The sequence below is a fragment of the Notechis scutatus genome, chromosome 5 (assembly GCF_049901735.1).
Source record: "Notechis scutatus isolate UNSWTSFEM ecotype Mainland chromosome 5, rNotScu1.2, whole genome shotgun sequence".
Classification (NCBI taxonomy): Eukaryota; Metazoa; Chordata; class Lepidosauria; order Squamata; family Elapidae; genus Notechis; species Notechis scutatus.
The window spans coordinates 41,197,019-41,220,394 of record NC_142013.1 but is presented as its reverse complement, the minus strand read 5'-3'; the positions used below and the strand labels follow the sequence as shown (position 1 = coordinate 41,220,394).

The following is a 23,376-nucleotide window of genomic DNA, read 5'->3' as shown; positions in this document are numbered from 1 at the left end:
ACATTTTTCTTCTATAGCGATAATTTTAAAAATTATTTAAAATAAATGCAACACAATGGGGATTTAACCTTTTAGCCATCACTATGCTTTCCCATTCCTACAGTTAGCTTAGATGTCCATAGAAGATAGGTATGTATGGACTACATACAGCTAAAAGTAAATTAGTTCCATGTGACTGTGATACTTAGAAATCATATTTGTGCTGGATGTTCAGATGCCTAAATTTTAACATCTCATGAGTCCTGACAAAACATGTCTACTTGGTTTATGCATCCTTTAAATAACCAACAAATACACCTTGAAGTCATGAATCCAATGCCACCAAAATTATATTGTGATTGAAATAAAGTACTAAAATATGGCACAGTATTTCTAGATTTCAGAAATTGAATAAAACTTGATGTCAAAATTAATTAATCTTTCTTGTCTTTTCAGAAATAAAACATTTGACACATTTTTATTGTTTTAAATTATGGAAAATAACATTTGTTATTCTGAAAAGTTTTTGTATAAGTAGAAATTATTCAGAAAGACAAATTGGAGTATTTTAGATTTAAACATCAAAATATTAATGGCACTTATTCTGCCTATTCTTTTTACATCTGCCAATTTAATTGTTTTTAAATAAACATAATTTTAATTTATTTCATTACCTCTTATCTTATATATTAAAATTATCAAAATTATAACAGCAAAAATCCATTGTTTAAAACCCAGCTTACATTGAGTCTGTTTATTTATTTTCACTAATGAACGATTATAGTGAAGTGAAAGTTATTCATCTTATCATTGAGAAGTAGGGACTGCTGCATGTAATACATTTATTATATACTGTGGCTTATTGGGCTATTTATGTCAATGGTTAGTTTATATTGATTCCTGTTCTCAATATGCATTATTTTTAACTGTCTTGGTTGTCAGTATACCTTATCATCATAGGTTTACCTGACTAAGAAATTGGAAGTAATTCGAAATTTAATAAAAGGGGTCCGGTTCTTTTCACTGCCCTGGATTTTTTTTTTTAATTTGATTTGTCAATCACTTACAAAATAATAGGTATACATGAGTAAGAATACAGAAAATAGGTACGATTAAATGGGGACAATAGGACAGGGACAGGAGGCATGATGGAGCACTTATGCATGCCCCTTACAGACCTCTTAGGAATGGGATGAGGTCAATGGTGGATAGTTTGAGGTTAAAGGAGTGGGGGTTTGAGGATGTAACTACAGAGTCAGGTTAGTGCATTCCAGGAATTGACCACTCTGTTGCTGAAGTCGTACTTTCTGCAATCAAGTTTGGAGCAGTTAACATTGAGTTTGTATCTATTGTGTGCTCTTGTATTGTTTCAGTTGAAGTTGAAGTAGTCATTGACTGGTAGGACATTGTAGCAGATAATTTTGTGTACTATGCTTAAGTCCAACTGTAGGTGGCATAGTTCAAGATTGTCCAAGCCCAAAATTTCAAGTCTGGTGATATAGGGTATTCTGTTGCAAGCAGAGGAGTGTAGTACTCTTCTCGTGAAATACTTCTGGACTCGCTCAATTGTATTAATGTCTGATATACAGTGCGGATTCCAGACAGATGAGCTGTATTTGAGTATTGGTCTAGCAAAGGTTTTGTATGTCCTAGTTAGCAATTCAATATTTCCAGAGGAGAAGCTTCGTAAGATTATATTTACAAGTCTTAATGCCTTTTTGGCAATGCTAATACAGTGAGGTCTGGCGCTTAGGTCATTAGATATGAGTACTTCTAGGTCCTTGACAGAATGAGGGTCGTCAATGAGGTCATATCCGCCTAGTTTGTATTTGGTGTACTGATTTTTTTACCAATGTGTAGGAAATTTGTTAGTCGAGATTTGGAGTTGCCAATTGTTTGACCATTCAGACATATAATCAAGGTCACTTTGAAGAACAGTAGCATTGTCGGTGGTCTTGAATAGTTTTACATCATCCACAAAGAGGACACAGTTGCTTATAATATGATCGCAAAGGTCATTTATATAGACCAGTGGCCCCCAACCTTTTTTGTGCCACGGCCCAGTACCGGCATCACAAAATGATCCGCGGCCCGGTACCGGCATCAGCACACATGACAAGGCAAGGCGAGCCGAGCGACCCCAAAGCAAGAGTCCCCTTTTTCGGCTTCATTTGTTCAACTAGAACCCATCCAACAAAGTGGAAAACTTGTCCTTCCACTAAATCCAAATTAAATTTGTTTTCGCTCTTTTTTTTTTAAACAGCGGCACCCCATCTGACCCCCCCCACTTCACGGCGCTTACCCACCCGCTTGCCTTGCAATGAAAAGATTCTCCTGCAGAAGCGGCGCAACCGACTCCCTGATATCCTCCTACACGGCCGTTTGAATTTAATCTCGTGCCTGGAGGTCACGTGAGCGACACGGCCCTGCCCGATTAGTGCAGCCGGGAGCTTGAAATTAGTCAATCAGGAAGCAACAAAATGTTACTCGGCTCACTCTTTCTGTCCAAGGGCTCAGCAGCCTGTGTGGTTCTTTTGAAAAATGCATGCATGCTGTTACCATTCCCTGCCCCACCACACTTCCCTCAGGGCTAACCGCCCAGATTGGCTATTTTTTGCATATAAAGTTTTGCGTCTGCCTATATCCTGGTCCTACCTCTCTCTTTTTTTGTTGTTGTTCTGTAATTTGTGAGTTCCTTTTTGGGGGAACGAATGCCTGCTGTAGCAGAACTTTATGCAGTTCATTTTTCATATTTTCATTTTGGGAGAAAGGAAAGAAGAAAAATTGGAGTCTTTAAAAAAAACTTTCTCATCGAAACAAGATGGCGGCGCCCAGCAAACCGGCGGCCCGGTAGAAAATGTTCCACGGACCGGTACTGGTCCGGGGACCAGTGGTTGGGGACCCCTGATATAGAGTATAAAGAGGATGGGTCCTAGAATGCTGTCTTGGGGGACACCGCTGTTAACTGGAGCAGGGTTTGATATAGCGCTCCCTATTTTTACTGTTTGTTGCCTGTTTGATAGGAACTCAATAATCCACTTATGAAGGGATCCGGAAATGCCGTAAGAGTTTAGTTTTAACAGTAGTTTGTCATGTACCACTGAATCAAAGGCTTTGCAGAAGTCTAAGTAAATTGTGTCTATTGCTTTACCCTGGTCGAGTAAAGTAGTCCATATGTTTTCGCAGTGTAAGAGTTGTAGGTTGCAGGACATTTTTTTCCTGAAACCAAATTGTTGTTTTTTTTGGAGAGTTGTTTGACTCTAAATGGAGGGTCATGAATTGGTTAATGATTGATTCCATGACTTTGCACGTGACACAACACAGTGTTATTGGTCTGTAGTTTTCAACCAGGCTGGGGTCACCTTTTTTGAAGATAGGGATGACCATAGCTAAGGACCATAGGTTTGGTAAGGAGCTGGTTTCTGAATGATATCTCATATATAATGCTTAGGGGTTCTGCTATGGCAGAGGAAAGCTTTTTTAAGAAGTATGCACATAATCCATCGGGGCCAATAGATAGGGATGGTTTTAGATTATGTAATGCCTTTTCTACATTATCTTCTTTAAAGTCAATATGTAGTAGATCATTGCAGTTAGTTATGGTACAACTAGGAAATGTGGGCCATTGCTGTTAACAAAGACTGAGCTGAAGAATTGAAGAGGTTGGCCTTAACAGCTGCAGTCTTTCCCATTTGGTCCCTTTAGAGGTGGGATGGTTCTTGAGTCTTTAAGTTTGGTGTTTACAAAATTGTAGAAGGCGTGGGTAGATTTTGTAGGAGGTTTTCCTCCTGTTTGCAGTAATAATTTGTACATTCTGCCTTTATCTGTCAGCATAAGGTGTTGTATCGGTTTTTAAAGTTTGTTACATACGCCATAGTGATTTTTTTATTGGATGTTTTTTTTTATTATGGGTAATTTGTTTTTTTTTTTTTGTTTTTTGTTTTTAGGGGTTACTAATGGTACATATAGTTTAATGACTCTTTCAAGTTCAAGTAAGAATGCATTATAGTGGTCTTCTGTAGTATTACAGTTAGAGAACAGAATGTGCCAATCAAGAGATGATAGGTTGACATCTATGAGATCATAGTTAGCTTTTTTGAAATTGTATTTTGGAGATCCATCATTATGATCTTCTTTGTGAGGGTGTAAATTGAGACAAAAGTCAAATCATACTGTGGTCACTGTTTAAAAAGGGTTCTTGTATTTGTAGGCCATAAATTGAGTTTGAGCTGTTGCAGGTCGAGGCAGTTTTTGAGTCTAGTGTTGTTAGTTACTAATTGATCCAGTCCCAGTGTAGTAGTGACATTGTACAGGGTTGTATGTATGGGTTCGGATGTACATTCGTTTACATCTATACAATCTATAAGAGGTAGATTGAGGTCATCAAGGAAAATAAGGGGTTGTGGACAAGAGGCAGCCCATGTCAGCAGTGAAGTTAGTTTGTTTGCATGAACTATGTCATAATCAGGGGCTCTGTAGCATAGTAAGAAGCGGATAGTGGTATTTAAGGACAGTTCACAGACTGTCTCTGGAAGAGCAAGCTCTTGTGTAATTTGAATCTTTCTTAGATTTAGGGATTTTTTATAGAAGATAGCAACTCCACCTCCTCTATGGATTTCGCAATCTTATCGATAAATGTGATATTCTCTGACTGTGGTAATGGAGTCTGGAAAAGATGCATTTAACCACGTTTCACAGAAAAATATAATATCAAATGTGGCTATGCTTAGTAAGATGAGGAATTCATGCATTTTGTTTGCGAGGCTTCTTGCGTTGAGTAGTTTGCATTTTAGATATGTAGTGGGTCTGGAGGAAGTAAGGCGCATGCATACCTATTGTTGGATGTTGGGGTGATCATTATTAGGATTTAAGTTGAAGGTCTCGCTTTTGATAAATTCTGTGCGGTAGTCAATGTATAGGTTAGTATTTCCTTCTTCTTGTAGTCTGAGTTCAGAGCATAGTTCACATGACTGTACACAATGCTGTAAGGTTAGCTCTGGGTGAGAACGGAGATTCTTATGGTTGATGTTGCTCTTGGCAAGTGAGTTTATAGTGTAAATGAATTTTCATTTGCTTAATTCATTTTTGCAAACAACCCTGTAGAAGTGTGGAGCCAATGAGCTGCTACTGTTTTTGAACTCTGGGCTGATGCGGGAAATGTCGAGTATTTCATCAGGGGAGATGCTTGATGCTTGATAGCCACTGATGATGTTGTGCGCATTTGTGATGTCATCATTGTCATTGTTGTCTTCAAGACCAAATAAGATGGCATTGGAATGTTTCCATTTGCACTCGATGGCTTCTTTGATGAGGATTGGGATATCATTATTTGTTGGATTTGTGTTTTTTTGTGGAATGGGTTGTGGTTGCGGTTGTTGAGTAAAAATGTGGTTTGCAACTATTGGATGTTCGTTTTTTTGTGTTGTGTCTTTTTTTTCAAGATTAGTTAATCTTGTTTTTATAGTTGCAAGGGATTCTACTATGGTGTCAAGGGATGTTATTCGTGTTTCTAAGGTATCGATTCTTTCAAACAGGCCAATATATTTGTTCTGTTTGGGTCTGCATGGTGGACAGAAATATGGAAACCCATGGTTGGATGATTCTAGGAATTGAGTCATTTGCTTGGGTAATCCCAAGCAGTTGTGGTGAGCGTAGTTGTCACATAGGGAACATTTGATGGAATTTTCATTCTCCTTTAGAGTTTCATTACATATAAGGCATGTGCAGGAGTCTTGTGGTTCATTGTTGGGGATTTCTTTCTCTTGGGGTTGTGGTTTGGTATTGGATTTTTTTTCCTGGCATAGTGGGTTTGTTGAGATGGTTCATTGGTTAAATTGTTCAATCAAACAAGATCAATAACAATATTGCACCAATCAATTAACTACACTAATCATGCTAGTCAAGTAATTTCACTAATTAACAATCAACCAATTAATTACACTAATCACTAATCACACTGGTCAATTAATTTCACTAATAATTAATTTTACTAATCAATTAAATTACACTGATTGGTATTCACATTATTTGCACTAGACATTCTAATCACACTAATCAATCAATCAATCAATCAATTATTTTAGAGAAATTATTATAGAGACATTATTTTATAGACATCATTATCTAATCATTGATATATGTCTTGTGGTCATCAAGTTATACGTTTTAGGTAATGAAGCAATCAGTGTTATAAGTATTGAAGAAATGAGATAGTAAGTCAGCAAGTAAAGGATTATTGCTTTGCTGGGGATCCGCTTGGTGAGAAAGATTTATTGCTTTTCTGGATGTCGTTATCTGATCTACTTGTATAGCTGACTCCTATTTCAGCTGGCAGGAAATCTCTGCTCAGGGAGTCTCTGCCCAGGGAATCTTGGTGAGGTAGAAGTTGAAGGCACGTGGTTTCTTTTTGTTTGAATGGCTTCAAAGCGATTGATTTTTGGTGAGGTAGAGATTAGTAGTGAAATGGTTTCTCCTTGGCTTATTCTTAAAGTTTTAAAACTCAAAGTAAAGAATCCCCTTCTAAATCAGAATCATGCTTCTCGTCCACTTTCAGGTCAGAATCGCATTTGCAGCCTGCTCTCAGCCCTCCTCCAGCTCAGAATCATGCTGTTCTCAGTCTCTCAGACTCCACTGATTTCTCTCAAACGGAGCTTGGAATCATGCTCCTCAGCGTGATTGGATATTTATTTTTTAGGTTCAGAATTTGATCTCCCTCTTGGAGATCTTGCTCAGCATTCGATCTACCTCTTGGGTCCCGGTAAGCTTTAGTTTCAGGCTCTATAGCACAGGTGTCAAACTCAAGGCCCGCGGGCCAAATGTGGCCCGCCACGTCATTTTATGTGGCCCGCGAGAGCTACAAAGTTCCAATTGTCTTTAAATAAATAAAGCAAAAGAGAGCATTGACCACAAACTACATTTCCCAGAATGCATACCAATTATGTTACCAGCGAATTGTCGACATCCCGCCACTAGGTTGCAGTGTATCCGCATCAATGTTATTTTCTGCAAGTTGAATAATGTGGAATTACAAATGAACCCAAAATGTCCAGGAAGAGGAAAGTTGATGCAGATGGAAGGATGTTTCAAGAAAGATGGGAAGGTGAATACATGTTTGTGCTTCAAGGAGAGAAACCGGTATGTCTTTTATGTTACGAGGCATTATCGGTTGTCAAAGAGTATGATCTACGTTGGCATTTGAAACCAAACACAGAGCTAAGTATGCCAAAGTTAGCCTTTCAGAAAAACGACAGATTGTCGAAGAATTAAAAAGCAAACTACAATTGCAGCAGAATGTGTTCACGAAAGCCACAACCAAAAACACTGCGGCAGTGAAAGCTAGCTTCATCGTTGCAGAAGAAATTGCCTGAGCTTCAAAGTGTTTTTCAGAGGGCGTGTTTTTGAAGCAGTGCATGCTGAAGGGCTGTGAGCAGGTGTGCCCCGACCAGATACAGACTTTTAAAAATGTCAGTTTATCAAGGAACACCATTGTGGACTGAGTTACAGAACTAGCAGGAAACCTGTTGACGCAGCTGGCCCAAGAGACACATAGTTACATAGCTTTTTCATTAGCTCTTGATGAAAGCACAGACAACACAGATACAGCGCATCTATCCATTTTTATTCGAGGCGTGGAGTCAGACCTCTCTGTCACTGAGGAGCTGTTGGATGTAGCTGCCATGCATGGGACCACAACAGGACAGGACATTTTTGATATGGTGGAGAAGTCCATGAGTAAAAATGCATTGTCATGGGAAAAGTTGGTGGGATTAACTACAGACGGTGAACCCACAATGTGTAGAGGAAAAGCGGGCTTCGTTGGACTAATAAAAGACAAAATGCTGAAAAGTAATTGTCAGACGCCTCTGGTAATGTATCATTGCATCATTCATCAAGAAACGTTGTGTGGGAAGGTGCTGGGGATGGATCAAGTAGTGACCACAGTCATGAAAACTGTGAACTTCATTCGAGCGTGTGTCCTGAATCACCGTCAGTTCCAGCTGTTCTTGCAGGAGATGGGCTCAGAGCATGGAGACATGCCGTACCATACAGAAGTACGGTGGCTGAGTAGGAGTAAAGTCCTCAAATGATTTTTTGAACTTAGGGAAGATATTGCTCTTTTCATGCTAAGTAAAGGAAAATTCGTGTCTGAACTGTCAGATCCCAACTGGCTGTGTGACTTTGCTATGTTATGTGACATAACCGAGCATCTCGCCCAACTGAATCAGAAGCTGCAGGGACGTAGACAAGTCATTACACAGATGTCCGACATGATCATGGCTTTCCACCGTAAACTTGATCTGTGGATGTGCCAAGTCAAACAGGACAATCTTGCTCACTTTCCTGTTTGTCAAAGCATTTCAGCATCATTTCCCAGTATTTTTTCATGTGCTCAGTTGGCTACCAAAGTGAGCCGATTAATAAATGACTTTGATCGGCACTTCTCTGACTTTAAAGCGCAGCAATCAGACTTTGCCATCTTTGCCGATCCTTTCACCACCGATGTCTGCACTGCACCCCAGCACCTTCAGATGGAGTTAATCGAGCTTCAAAGCATTCGTAGTCTGAAAGCAAAGTTCAAGGATGTTGAGATCCAGGACTTTTACCGTAAAATACCCCCTGGTTCAATGCCACAGCTTCAACATCATGCAGTCCATGTTCTGTCTATGTTTGGGAGCACCTATCTGTGCGAACAGATGTTTTCCATAATGAATCTAAATAAAAACAAGCATAGATCACGTATCACTGATGAGAACCTCCACTCTGTCCTACGGATTGCTTCAGCACAAGACCTAAAACCAGACATTGACACACTGGCTATGGAAAAACGGTGTCAAAGATCCAGCCAGAAAATGCATAAGTAAGCATTTTTAAAAACCTAATTAATATATAATAAAATGTATTTCAATCAAGAAGAAGAATAGTTAAACTGTGCAATTTAATGATTGTGCTGACATTTTGTTATTTTTAGAACATGATCAATGGATTATGATGGAGGAGAGGGGATCCACTCTATGTGTTCCAGTACAGTCAGCATCTTCTCATGAACTTCACCTAAAAACTTGAGACAATATAGTTGTGAATTGAGACAACTCTGATTTTGTTATTTTTAGTTATTTACAAATATAACTTTATATGTGTAGTAATGCATTTAGTGTTTATAGGTTTATATGTTTATGCAGACAAATCTGCAAGGCTATATGCAGCCATTTGTTTTTGTGAAATGCTACATCTGTCACATATGTTCTTAACAGCTCACAATTGTTGGTTGTACTTATTCTGTTATTCTGCCCCTCCTAGCTGTGACAAAAAGGATTTGAACAAAGTTATTATCATAACTGATGTTGGATGATGTTTTTCTATTATTATTCACTTTGATAGATTGATCATTGATTGATGGAGTAATGTGGGTTTCTTAACTTGACAAAGTAAATTTTTTATGTTATATTAACAGAGATACTAGCAACCTTTTTTTACATTTATGCAAATGCATATGTAATATTTGTGATTTGAATAAATAATAAATTCAGAGTTAATTAACATTTAGTAGTTACATTTGATTACATTTATACTGTCATACAGTTACATGTGGCCCTTTGAGGGCAACCATTACGCTGACGTGGCCCTCGGTGAAAATGAGTTTGACACCCCTGCTCTATAGTATCTCTTTTGTCTATCAGTTGGCTATTGACTTGGTCTCATTAGGATTATTTTCCAGTCTCAGCTTCCCTTTTGGATCTCCAAGCCAGCTATCCACTGTCAGTACCTCTCGGTGCTTCTTGCCCCGGTTCCACTGACCCCAGATCCCACTCCTACATAGTAGTTAGTAGATAATTGAAAAACCAGCGGAGAGTAATTCACGAAGGCTGCTGCTGGTGGCCATCTTCCTTCCTTCCTCAATAATAAAGTCTTCCTTCCTCAATAATAAATCAAATAATAAATAAATAATTTTTCTCTAGATTTCCATTTGAAAATATCAGATGTTACCACTTGAAATTTCCCAATTGGTAATTCTGACAAATATTGCTACCAGATTTGTATGCAGCATTCCTAGTGGAGAAATACCACAAATTTGTATAAGGGCATTAGAAAAGTTACTTTCAGTTACTTTCGGTTTCTTTCCTTATAAGACCTAGTATGGAATTTGTTGTTTTCATACTTATCGTGCATTAAAGCCACGCTGAAACAACTATTCTTCCATCCAAGATTTTTTTAAAACTGGAAATAAATATTATTGGTGTGGATTAAGAAAACATCTATAAGATTGTGCTGTAAACTAAAGCATACAGGAACTCTCCCTCTCCCTCCTGAGGTTTATATCCAAGCTTAATGATTGGATATAAAACATCTGGTACAAATAACCCTTACAGTGTAAACATTTGATACAGCTTTGATTCATGATATTGCTCGATTTTTTGTAATATAATTTGAAAAACTATTAGCAAATTTAGCAAAGTGATTATTTTCAATATTTTTTTATTTTTTAGAAAGAATGGTTTTACAAAAGATAATACAGATTTACAGTATAGTAGTATATATTGGCAAAAAACGTTACATTGCTTATAAAAAATGTTACAGTAGTCTTATTTTCTATGTCTCATAGTCATAAGATGTACAATGGATTCAACTGAATCTTATATTTTATTATTGATTTCTGAGGAGACTAGAATCTATTCTAGATTTTCCTGCACCATTGTGTACAGTCCTGCATTTTGAAGGACTACAAAAATCATTTTCCAAGTATTTGCTATTTCACTATGTTTACATATATTGACAATGTTTACAGAAGTGATAATGATAGAATAGTGATGGAGCCTATGAACACTAGCTATGGTTTTTCAGAAATGCTCCAGTCATAATACTATGATAAAGGAATATTTGATTTGATTTGATTTGCCAATTGTTTACAAGATAATAAGTATAAGTGTATACATAGTTGTGAATACATGAAATGGGTACATATAAGAAAAATAAAAGAAGAATAAGAGAAACAATAGGACAGGGACGGTAGGCACGTTGGTGCGCTTATGCACGCCCCCTACAGACCTCTTAGGAAAGGGGTGAGGTCAATAGTAGACAGTCTAAGGTTAAAGTTTTTGGGGTTTGGGAAGAAACTACAGAGTTGGGTAGAGTATTCCAGACATTGACCACTCTATTGCTGAAGTCGTATTTCCTGCAATCAAGTTTGATGCGGTTAACTTTGAGTTTGTATCTATTGTGTGCTCTTGTGTTGTTATGGTTGAAGCTGAAGTATTCATTGACAGGTAGGACATTGCAATGTATGATTTTATATACCATGCTTAAATCAGACCGAAGACGGCGTAATTCAAGGTTTTCTAGTTCTAGAATTTCAAGTCTGGTGGCATAAGGTATTCTACAACGAGTAGAGGAGTGGAGAATTCTTCTTGTGAAATATTTCTGGACTTTCTCAATTGTGCTAATATCAGATACGTAATGTGGGTTCCAGACTGATGAACTGTATTTGAGTATTGGTCTAGCAAATGTTTTGTATGCTCTGGTTAGTAGTGTGATATTACCAGAGAAAAAGTTACGTAGGATTAGGTTAACAACTCTTAATGCCTTTTTGGCTATGTAGTTGCAGTGGGCTCTAGCACTTAGATCATTAGAGGTGAGTATTCCAAGGTCCTTTACAGAGCTTGGGTCATCAACAAGATCTTGACTATTCAGCTTGTATTTTATTTTCTGATTTTTTTTGCCAATATGTAAGACAGAGCATTTATTTGTTGAGATTTGAAGTTGCCATTTGTTTGACCATTCTGATCCATAGTCAAGATCTTTTTGTAGGGTAGCAGTATTGTCTGTGGTATTGAACAGCTTTACATCATCAGCGAAAAGAACGCAATTGCTCTTAATATGATCACAGAGGTCATTTATGTAGAGTATGAAGAGAGTTGGAACACTGCCTTGGGGGACACCACTATTGACAGGTACAGAATTTGATAGGACGCTCCCAATTTTGACCATTTGTTGTCTGTTTGCCAGGAATGCTTCTATCCAGTTATTCAGTTGTCCAGAGATACCATAGGATTTTATTTTTAGGAGTAGTTTGTCGTGTACCACTGAATCAAAGGCTTTACAGAAGTCTATGTAGATTGCGTCTATTGCTTTGCCCTGGTCGAGTTGTGTCGTCCATATGTTTTTGAAGTGTAAGAGTTGCAGATTACAGGATAGTTTTTTTCTGAAACCAAATTGTTTATTGGAGAGTAGGTTGTTTGTCTCTAAGTGGAGGATGATGGATTGGTTAATAATTGATTCCATGACTTTACAGGTGACGCAGCATAAGGAGATTGGTCTGTAATTTTCAACTAGGCTTGGGTCTCCCTTTTTGAAGATGGGGATGACTGTGGCTTGTGACCATAGGTTAGGCAAGGAGCTGGTCCTGAAAGATTTTTCAAAGATTATGCTTAGAGGTTTGGCTATGGCAGTGGATAGCTTTTTTAAGAAGTAGGCACATATTCCATCCGGTCCAATAGATAGAGATGGTTTTAGATTGCGTAGTGCTTTTTCAACATTGTCTTCTGTAAAATCGATATGTATTAGATCATTGTTGTTATCTGTGGTACGGCTAGGAAATACTGGGCATGATCCATTGCTGTTTACAAATACTGAGCCGAAGAATGTGTTAAAGATGTTGGCTTTAATGGTGTCGTCGTTGCAGTCTTTACCATCAGGTCCTATCAAGGGTGGGATAGACCTTGAGTCTTTTAGTTTGTTGTTTACAAAATTGTAAAAAGCACGGGTGGAATTGGTGCTTAGAAGGTTTTCCTCTTGTTTAATGTGATAATTGATGCATTTGGTCTTTATCTGGTGGCATAAATTTTTGTATCGGCTTTTGAAATTGGCAACGTGACCAGATTTGTTTTTCCGCCAGAGTGATCTCTTTTTGGATTGAAGTTTCCTTATTGTTATGGGTAATCTGCTTTTTTGTTTTGTTTTGGGAGTTGTTGTTGGTACATATAGTTTTATGACTCTTTTGACTTCAAGTAAAAATATGTTGTAATGGTCTTCAGCAGTATTGCATCCAGTGAAATATATAGTCTTATATACCACATTCGCTTTTAGGCTCTTCATTAATTCTATTTCATCTAAGTAGAAATAGAAATTGGCAAATTTGGATGGAATAAGTGAGATAAAAGAGTTATTTGTGTCCCATCTCTCAAATTAAACTTCTCAATCATTTTACAAAAATGTGTGTTTCAATTTATTCCTTCCGTGATTTTTCTTCTATTAGTTAAATTTAAATTGTGGTTGCTGTTATTCATTATCTAACTTTTACTGATATTAAGCTCATCATAGAACCTGCTTAGTGAGGAAAGAAAAGTGATTTTAGTAGAGAACATTACCAATAGTCTCAGAAGAGATAACACAGTGCAAAGCAATGATATCAATTGTAGCTCTGTTTTATGGATGATAGAAGATACTGTTCACCTCCAGAGAAGGTCACATATTTTGTGAAAAATCAGTGGGTTTTACATAGTTTTCACTACTTAACGCATTTACTAAATGCTAAAAAAGGAGAAGGCATCTGTTAAAAGCAAAAAGCACAATGCATGAACTAGAATGAACCCAGATTTCTTCTTTGCTGTATACATTATGCTGGTGCTTTTAATTAAGCATAATGATATAACTATATAATGAAATCATTTAAAGGGGAACCAGTAACTTGAAACATACTATAAAATATTGAAGGCATAAATATTATTTATTTTATTAAAAGAATGTTGGACTTTTTTTAAGCATAAGTAATGAGTCCATTACTATATTCAAATTTCTTAAGATATAGACCTTAAATTAAAACTAAGAAGGTAAATTTAGTAAAAAGGTATATTACCACATAGAAAAGTAAATAACATAAACTTACATAGTAACTGCCTAATAAAAATTGCCTAATAACTGCCTAATAAAGATTGCCTAATAACTATTGTGATAATCTTTGCAAAAATAATACTTATTTCAGAATATAGATTTCCTATTAAAGTGCAATATTTGGCAGTCCATTATTTTCTTTGGAACAAGAAAATTGTTCTCTTCTTTATTTTCTCTCAGCTGCAACTTTGTATGGTTTTGGTCATATAACCAAAATAATATCAATTTTACAGGTTTATTTCAAACAAATCTCAAAAATTAAATAATGTTATCTTGTATTGAAAGCATTTTATGTGTAATATATATGATCTTTGAATATCATACATTATATTTTTTAATACTGTCTAGAAAATTAAGAAAGAAACCAATGAATAATAAGACTGATTCTATAATTTTACTATCAGGTGATTTAAAATATTTATTGCTCTTCTTATTTTCCAGATGTTCTCTGAAGTTGTGGTTCAGAAACATTTCTTTTTATGAAAAGACTGAACTATATTAACACTTCTAATATGCAGAAATTGTTTTATCATAACACTAAATCATTATTTTCGGTTCATTTTTTTAAATAAAATACTGGGGGGAAACCAGATATACGAAGAATAAAAAATACTAATGCTCTGAAATACATACAGAGAAGAATTGCTGATAGTCTGCAAAAAAATTAAACATGAATGTAAATATATTGGCAAATGAGTTTAGCAAGGCAAGACTACAGCAGGTGCACTCTTGGATATGAAATGCTGTGAAAATTATTTTTAAAATTTTAGTCACAAGCAGTTGCTGCATTAGTATGCTCTGTCTGAAACATTTACTTTCTTAAGTGAGTTGCAGGTGTTAAAAGTATGGCTTTTTTAAAAAAAAAGAATGACATGTTTGCAGTTTATTACATAATCCACATAGTCCTTACTGTTTAAACTTCATTTGGATGAAAGAAGCATAATTTTTATTAGATGAAACATCAGACTAGCAAACACATGATATGTCACAAGCCATAAATCAGAATAATAGTTATTTATATATATATGCAGGGGTGGGATTCAAATTGTTTTACTACCCATTCTGTGGACATGGCTAGGTGGTCATGTGACTGGATGGGTGTGGCTAAGTGGGCATGTGACTGGGTGGGTGTGGCTAGGTGGGCATATGACTGGGTGGGCATGTGTCTGGGTGGGCATGGCCAACTCAATGTCACTCACTCAATGTCAAGGGGTGCCTTGCCTGGCCCCTCCCCTCCCAGCTATTCCTTGTCACGCCCAGCCTCAACATATCTATAGTTCTGTAAAAATGTTACTCACCTTTTTTGACTTTATTATCAATATACTCTAGATATACTTTCATGGACCATTGAAAGTAGGAAATGGCTCACATGCTTTGCCCAGGAGTATGATAGGCAATAAGCTTTTAAGGGACTGCAACAAAGAAGGTGGGGGCAATGTATTTTCCAAAGAAGCAGAGGCAAAAGAATCAATGGATGGAACCTGAACAAAGGAGAAGCAACCTAAAACTAGGGAGAAATTTCCTGACAGTGAGAACAATTAACCATTGGAACTGCTTGTCTCCAGAAGTTCTGGATGCTCCAACACTGGAGGTTTTCAAGAAGAGACTGGACAGCCATTTCTCTGAAATGGTATAGGAACCCCTCTAAGATCCCTTCTAAGTATTATTCTGTTTAAAAAAAACATAAGTCCCTTTTTCCAGTGACGTAACTTGAATGGTTGCTAAGTCAGTCACATAGTCGCTAAGTGAATCTGGCTTCCTTGAATCTCCTTTGCTAAGAGAGACAGCTGTTCAGTGAGCTTGGACCCATTTTACGAGCTTTCTTACCACAAGTCAGTCAGATGATGGTTAAGTGAAGCTGGCTCCCCCAGTGACTTTGCTTCTCAGTCGCAAAAGGGGGATCATGTCACATGACCCCAGGACACTGTAACCATCATAAATGCGAGCCAGTTGCTATGCATCCAACTGTAAATCATTTGACTGTTGGGATACTGCAATGGTCATAAGTGTGAAAAATGATCAACAGTGGCACTGCAACTTTGAATGGTCACTATATGATACGGTTGACAGTTGAGGACTACCTGTACTGTTTTCCAATTTGACGGCAATCTTTGACATATGGCCGTCATGGCCAGCCTTGACCAATGTCGTACTTCCTTACCCAAAATTGCGCTGTGGGGGGGTATGGGGAGCAGCAGCCCAACTGCAGGATCAGGTGTGGGATGGGGGTGGGGAGCAGAATATTAGTGTATTTAATTATTTTCTTCATATGAAAACAGGGGGACTGTTTTATCTCCCCACCCTCAAAGTTCCCATTTCGTCTGCATATCTTGATATCAAGATATGCAAATTGAGGTTCCTATGGAAGACTTTGAGCTTCATGCAATGAGGGAGGCTTGAGTATCAAAAGGAAATTCCTTTGTAGCACCTTTTGTTCTTGCTTGGGGTGTTTACATTGCTCTGGCTTTGATTTGCCTCCCCTTTACGCTTAACAACCTGTTTCCTGAATAAACAAACGCTGCATCTAAACAGTTAGAATAGCACTTCAGAAGAACTTAAAACTTAGATTTCCTCCTAATTATCCACACCTACAAAGGATTTTCCTTCTGATCTGTTTCAGATGGGTACCTCTATGTATTTGATAAGCTGAGTGTAGTTCTTGCCTTACTGTTTGGCTCTGTGAGCAGCATGATAGGTGCAGTGCCAGAATTCATACAAGACTTGGAGAAGTAATAAAAGAATCAATGAACATTTATGATGGTTGCAGTGTCCTGGGGTCATGTGATGGGATCTCCCTTTTGCAACCGTCTGATAAACAAAGTCACTGAGGGAGCCAACTTGCGTCAAAATTCACTTTAACAATGCTCTTGCTTAGCAACCAAAAATTTGGGCTCAATTGTTGTCGTAAGTTAAGGACTATCTCTGCCTTCCTCTTCATAGCAGACTTGTCTAGTAAACTCCTTACTTTTGGGGGGAATTTTCCTCTTTGTTAGAGGCACCAAAATAACCCAGATGACATAAGGTCTCCTGTTGGAGCAGGAGGTTGGACTAGATGACCTCTAAGGTCCCTTCCAGCCCTGGATTGCTGTGCTGTTTCAAAGCATCTTCTGAAGCTGCATCTAGTGCCAGGGTTTGTGGTCCTTCCTTCCTCTCCTTTTTCTCTTCCCCCTCTTTCCATATCTCATTCACTTTCCCTTCCCTCTTTCTCCCCTCCCTCCCTCCCTCTTTCTTTCTTTCTTTCTTTCTTTCTTTCTTTCTTTCTTTCTTTCTTTCTTTCTTTCTTTCTTTCTCATTCTTTCTTTTTCATTCTTTCTTTCTTTCACCCTTCCCTCCCTTTCTTTCTCCCTTCCCCCCTCTTTCTCTCTGTCTCTTTTCTTTCTTGTCTCCCTTCTCTCTCTCCTCTTCCCTTCTTCCTTCCCTCTTTCTCTCCTTTTCCTTTCTTTTCTTTCTTTCTTTCTCTTTCTCCCTTCCCTCCCTTTCTTTGTTTCTCCCCTCCCTCCCTCCCTCTTTCTTTCTTTCTTTTGTTTCTTTTTTCTCTCTCTTTTCTTTCTTTTCTTTCTTGTCTCCCTTCTCTCTCCCCTTCCCTTCCTCTTTCCCTCTTTCTTTCTTTCTTTCTTTCTTTCTTTCTTTCTTTCTCTTTCTCCCTTCCCTCTCTTTCTTTCTTTCTTTCTCTCTCTTTTCTTTCTTCTCTCCCTTTTCTCCCTCTATCTTCCCCTTCCCTTCTTCCTTTCGTCTCTCCTTCTAAGGCTAGGATTCACACTCAAAACAAAAACTTCTTTAGATGAAGCCGGCTTACTTACTGCCCCCCCACCCCTGCTCTTCAATTTCCATTCCTTATCAGGGAGGCACAATCAAGTACAGCCAGGGGAGCTTCCACTCCCTCCCCTTCCTTCTCCTAACAAGCACCTTATGCCATTGAGCTGCAGCACCTCCCCAGCCCTGCAATTGATCTCACCATGACTTCTGGCTGCCAGCATTGGCGGAGCCACATTGCCTTTTTCAAGCCCACTGTCAGTGAAGCTGGGTGCCTGTGAGGGCTGAATTTTTACATAGCTTTGTCCAGCTGTGGGAGGGGGATGACTGGCTTCGCCTGCAATCACGATAGACTGGGAGGAAAGAGAGGAGCAGGTGGGATGGTGCCAGCCACAATTTTTACGACCAGTTCACCTGAACTAGCCAGAACTGGCTGAATCCCACCACTGTATATATGTATAACTATAAAAATTGCAAAGCAATTTTTAGGAAAATCTAACAACTGCAGGACCATGGTTTGGAACCAAACCAAACTATGCTCCCAAAAGAATATGGAGTTCTAATGAGATATTTTTCCATATTTCCTGGCAATAAATTAAAATGAGTTAAATAGATGATTATTTTGTCTCCTGTTGTCTCCTTTTAACTACTTGAGTTGATTCCATCAAATAGCCTAAGTTTGGTCTGCTTTTTTATAGCATTAGGAAAGAGCCTGCAATGTTGATACCTAGAATGACCTAGGCATACTCTCATCTTATATATAGTATGTTTGGGAAACAATTTGGCAGATGTTATATCCCATTTCAGAGGAGAACATTTACTCTCAAGCTTTCATAGCATCCTGCACAGGGTAAACTTTATTCATCTTTTCTGGTGAGATGATTTAACAACAAGCTTCCTAGCTCATTTTTCAGAACATTTAGAATTAATGTAAATAAATTCCTATAACATATCTGTAAATAGTAATTACCGTAGCTACATTATTCAAACATGGTGTGCCCCTCAGTGCCATTTCATGGATTCAGTTGCTGGCTTAGTTTGTTTTCAGGTATGCATTCTTTTGAATACTGTAGGAAATAACTTGATAAATTACATGAATGTACTTATGTAATTTATCAAGATTTTTTTTAATGAAGTAATTGCTCTCCAAGTCTTTGAGTCTAAATTTTTAAGAACTCTGACCAATTATCTAGTTTAATAAGGTTGGTGGAAGAAGACATCATAATGTGAGTAAACTGTTCTGTGGGATGCTTATTGTATATTAATGAAAATTATTTTGCTAGCTTTTGATCAAAAGTTATATCCTCACACATTTGCTAGTTTTAAGCAATATGCAAAATATGCATATCTAAGATTCTAAATTAAGAGAAAAAAATTTACAGGAAAAGCATGTAAATTGTCTATCTATCTATTATTTGTTATATCTTATTACTTTATTACCTGCAAACTCCAAAATGGCTCAAAGTAATATGTCATAATTACAATATACATGGAATCAAATACAATACAATAATCAGTTCAATTATTAGCTCATCCCAATTCATTAAATTATTAGGAATCTGGTGACCAAATCTTAACTCCCAAGACTTTTCTGAACTGCTCTCTCTCTATATATAAATTATTTTTAGGATGCTAGTTTAATCAGTTTACTTATAATCCACAGAAACAGAAAAATCTCTGTGTGAACTTTTAAGGACATTTATGTTGCAATTCTGCAGAATACATCCAATTAAACTCAGTTATTCTTGTTCAATACTTCTCCTCCCACAGCTTTTGAAAGCTTCAGGAGATCTTTCAGATCATATATAAGAAAATCTCCTTTTTCTTCCTTCTCTCTCTTTGTCTCTTCATACAACTACACTTTCTCAGTGTCTATAGATCTAAGCTTTCATACTCAAGAGCCGTATAAGAGAGAGAGCAGAAATATAGTTAACTATTTTCAGCATTCAAATAAGTATTTGGAAAGCTGATAACAAAGAGATTAAAGATATTACCTTTTTGAAAGTATCTAATTGAATTCACCAATTCATATTATTTCTAAGAACTAAATTTAGTTTTTATAACGTGCACTCACACTTTAATAATAAGCAAGGTTTTTGTGTGAAGATTAGAATGCAAAAAACAATATTTTTAAAATGTATAATTGTAGCGTGTGGGTTGTTCTTCCATCTTTCAGGATCATTTCTTCATTTTTCCATTCACTTAGTTGGTTTAAGTCATTTATCATATGATTTTCAAACACTACATCCTACCACAGTTATAACTATTCCAAGTAAATTGATTCAGGATTAGATGCTGGTTGCATTCATTTCATATAGTTTATTATTCACCTGCTACATAGTTTGGTTTTGAACAGAGTTTCCCACTTTAGGCTAAATAAATATAAATAACCACATTGCATCATTGATTTAATTAGAATGCAAATTTACTTATACAGATATTTTATTTTGAGAAATGAAAATTGTGTATATTGTGTATATTTGCTGCATTTTTATTAGCTTTATATATATGTCATGACTAAACTACTGCTAAACCTCAAATTAATTGTATAATTTTAAAACAATGTATGGTTTCCGTTATGGTGTAGGAGCCATGTGAGTAACTCTATAACTACCATTTTGCATGAGTTTACAGAGTAACATGACAAATATGATCACTTAAAATGAATGATGTTTTAGTGTCCTTCAGCCTGATAGACATAACTGAGAATATTCATTTAGTCCATTCATCTAGTTGAATATTCATCAACATAAATTTATCCACTCAGAAAGATAAGAATGATTAGATATTTTTCTTCCTTTCCCATAGATATTTTACCTAATGCAAAGCCAATCCTATTGGGCCTTCTATGGAAAATCCATATATTCTGTGATTGTGTTAAGAAAGAAAAGATAGAAAGATATAAATGTAATGTTGCATGCCTTGCTTCTGCATAGGTTCCATTCTTTTTCCATACTGTATAACAAAAATACAATTTATATAAATTTCTTTACAAATTGTTTATTGAATATGTTTGCATTTGAGGAACAATTTGTCTTAACTCTTTTCACATTCTCAAAAATGTACTGAGCACTATTGGCCTACTGAAAAAGAATATTTTTAGTATATTCTTTTAGATTCTAATCTAAGATTTCACCATTTTCCACCGCCAGACCTTTACAAAATTAAAATGCAAGTGCTATGTTCAAGCATCAAGCCCTTTTCAGGCATGAATAAAATATGCATGAAAGGGCTACTAAGGAATGGATGGAGCAGCTATTGCTGAGTGAGGCAATCAGGCATTTTGGTTATAGATTTCTCTAATAAAGCCAGTCATGTGTATAAGAACATAAACTGATGGGCTAATTAAATACTGTTTTTGTAGTTTAGCTGGTAAACAGGTCAAAGCAAGGTCATTGCAAGAAGTGGATTTTACTACAATCATTAGTGTGAAGAACTAATGAAAGCTGTTCTTCCATATAAAAATATTCAGGAGCTGTGAAAGAAGTATCACTAATTTTTAAAAAATGAATATCAAATACAAAATCAAAAGAAAATTCATAGATAGATAGATAGATAGATAGATAGATAGATAGATAGATAGATAGATATATTACTAGTACTGCATATATGTTAAGTTTGTCGTTTGTAGTTTTAATATTTCGTATACAACAGGGCTGTCAAACTCGTGGCCCATGAGCCAGATGCATCACATGCTGGCTATGCCCACGTCAGGTTTAGTGAAGGGGAAAAAAGTCATGACACCTCATGTGACAGCCATGACGATGCAGATTTGACACCCCTGATGTACAATGTACTAATGAAAGTCCATTGGTTTTGAACCAAACAGCAAAATTTCCATAGGAAGAGAGATGATGCAGGAAATAATTCTAACTGACATAACAAGGCTAGGATTATTCATGTACAATTTTACAAATGTTCCAACTTGTCATTGGGTCAAATTTACTGTTGCATAACTCCCTGCCTTGTGGATGTAAGATATTCTATAAGATCTACTTTAGACCATACTTTTCTCTGTATATTTATTGTCGTATTGTAATGGCAATCCCATATTGCCATGCTGTCCTATTCAATGCTAAAAATATGTTCTGTGTACAGATTCATACAACCACCTGAATTCATAATCGTAGCTTGAACAAATTCCAAGGTTACCTAATCCACAAGTGAATGTTGATGTTAATTTCATAATTTGCACAGTTTGCAATGTTTATACAATTTTAATCTGATTTTATAAATATTATTTTCCAGATATTCCTTCAGTTAAAATAATACCTTCCACATTGTGGCCAGAAGAAGGATTATCTATAACTTTGATTTGTGAATCCAAAGGAAAGCCATTGTAAGTGATTTAACAAGCGATATGTTTTTGTTATTTTCTTTATTCTCCTTTGATTGCAGCTTCTGACTGCAAAGCTGTACTGTTTTTCTTTTGTCCTGGGGTGTAAAATTATCTCTACTACAGAAAATCCTTGAAGCATGTCTTCATTAAATGCCTATGGAAGACTGGTCTTATACTTTGTCATTTATTTTAGTCTTGGGAAAGGATTCCTGCTGTGCATTTTTTTTTAAGAAAGCTATTTCAACCTGAAAGAATTGCAGGCTTATTTGCTGTTCATATCATCAGACTGATGATGGGTACATATTCTCAAAGTAAAGTCTCACATCTGATAAAAAGCTTCTAAAATCAACACTTTTTTTAACTAAAGTGTTGAACCTCTGTTTCTTTCAGTTGTCATTTATATGGTAATTGGAAATTTACTGATGTATGCAAATATCTTTTCAACTCTCCCAATTTTAAAACAGCATTAAGGGACTGAAGGTGAATATATTTGAAGTTAACTTGGAATGTTTATTTCTTTACAAACAAATGTTAAATTCATTCTGTATATATTTTAAAATTGATGTATAATTTACTACTAAGTAAATATGAACACTATTATATCCACCTACCATTGTAAGAAATAATTCAAATGATCACGTTCTAGTTTAGTTTACTTTTACTTTATTGTCATTGCACCTTGTACAATGAAATCAAACACCATCTTCAGTGCACATCATGACCATGACCATGAAAATAAACACAAACACACATCCTTCACCCTTCACACATTGAACCGGAAACCCCCGACACCACACCAACACTGCACTATACAGCAGAATTCAAAAGAGCTACTGCTCTGGGATAGAAGCTGTTTTTCAGCCTATTTGTCCTTGTTTTTATTATTCTGTATCGTCTGCCAGATGGTAATAGTTCAAAAAAAGGGTGCCCAGGATGAGAGGGATCTTTGAGAATGTTTTGAACTTTCTTAAGGCAGCGGGAGCTATAAAGCTCTTCCAAAGAGGGGACAGGGCAATCAATGATCTTCTGGGCAATGACATTAACCCTCTGGAGTGCTTTCCTATCTGCCACTGTGCAATTGGCAAACCATACAGAGTTGCAGTATGTTAAAATGCTCTCTATGGTGCAGCGGTAGAAGGTCACCAGCAGTTTCTCATTCAGTTGTTGTTTTGTGAGAAGCCTCAGGTAGTATAATCTCTGCTGGGCTCTTTTGACCAAGGCTGCAATATGGGCACCCCAGGTCAGGTCCTCTTTTAGGGTAACACCCAGAAACTTAAAACTGGCCACTTGTGCCACTCGGTCTCCATTGATGTCTGATCTGTTCCTTCTATAATCCACTATAAGCTCCTTGGTCTTATTGGTGTTGAGGACCAAGTTGTTGTCTCCACACCACAAAAGCAACCAGTCCACCTCATCTCGGT

At 36.8% G+C, this 23,376-nt stretch overlaps 1 protein-coding gene and 1 pseudogene across 3 annotated transcripts in view; one reads left to right on the top strand and one right to left on the bottom strand.

Moving 5' to 3' along the window:
• Positions 1-23,376, top strand: part of CADM2 (cell adhesion molecule 2) — a 384,704-nt gene that overhangs the window by 296,146 nt on the left and 65,182 nt on the right. For all 3 annotated transcript variants that reach the window (XM_026664092.2, XM_087966630.1, XM_087966629.1), the window contains one exon: positions 21,865-21,955. In XM_026664092.2, the coding sequence (XP_026519877.1) occupies positions 21,865-21,955 (91 nt within the window). The remainder of the gene's footprint in view (positions 1-21,864; positions 21,956-23,376) is intronic.
• Positions 4,812-7,324, bottom strand: LOC148130454 (uncharacterized; annotated as a pseudogene).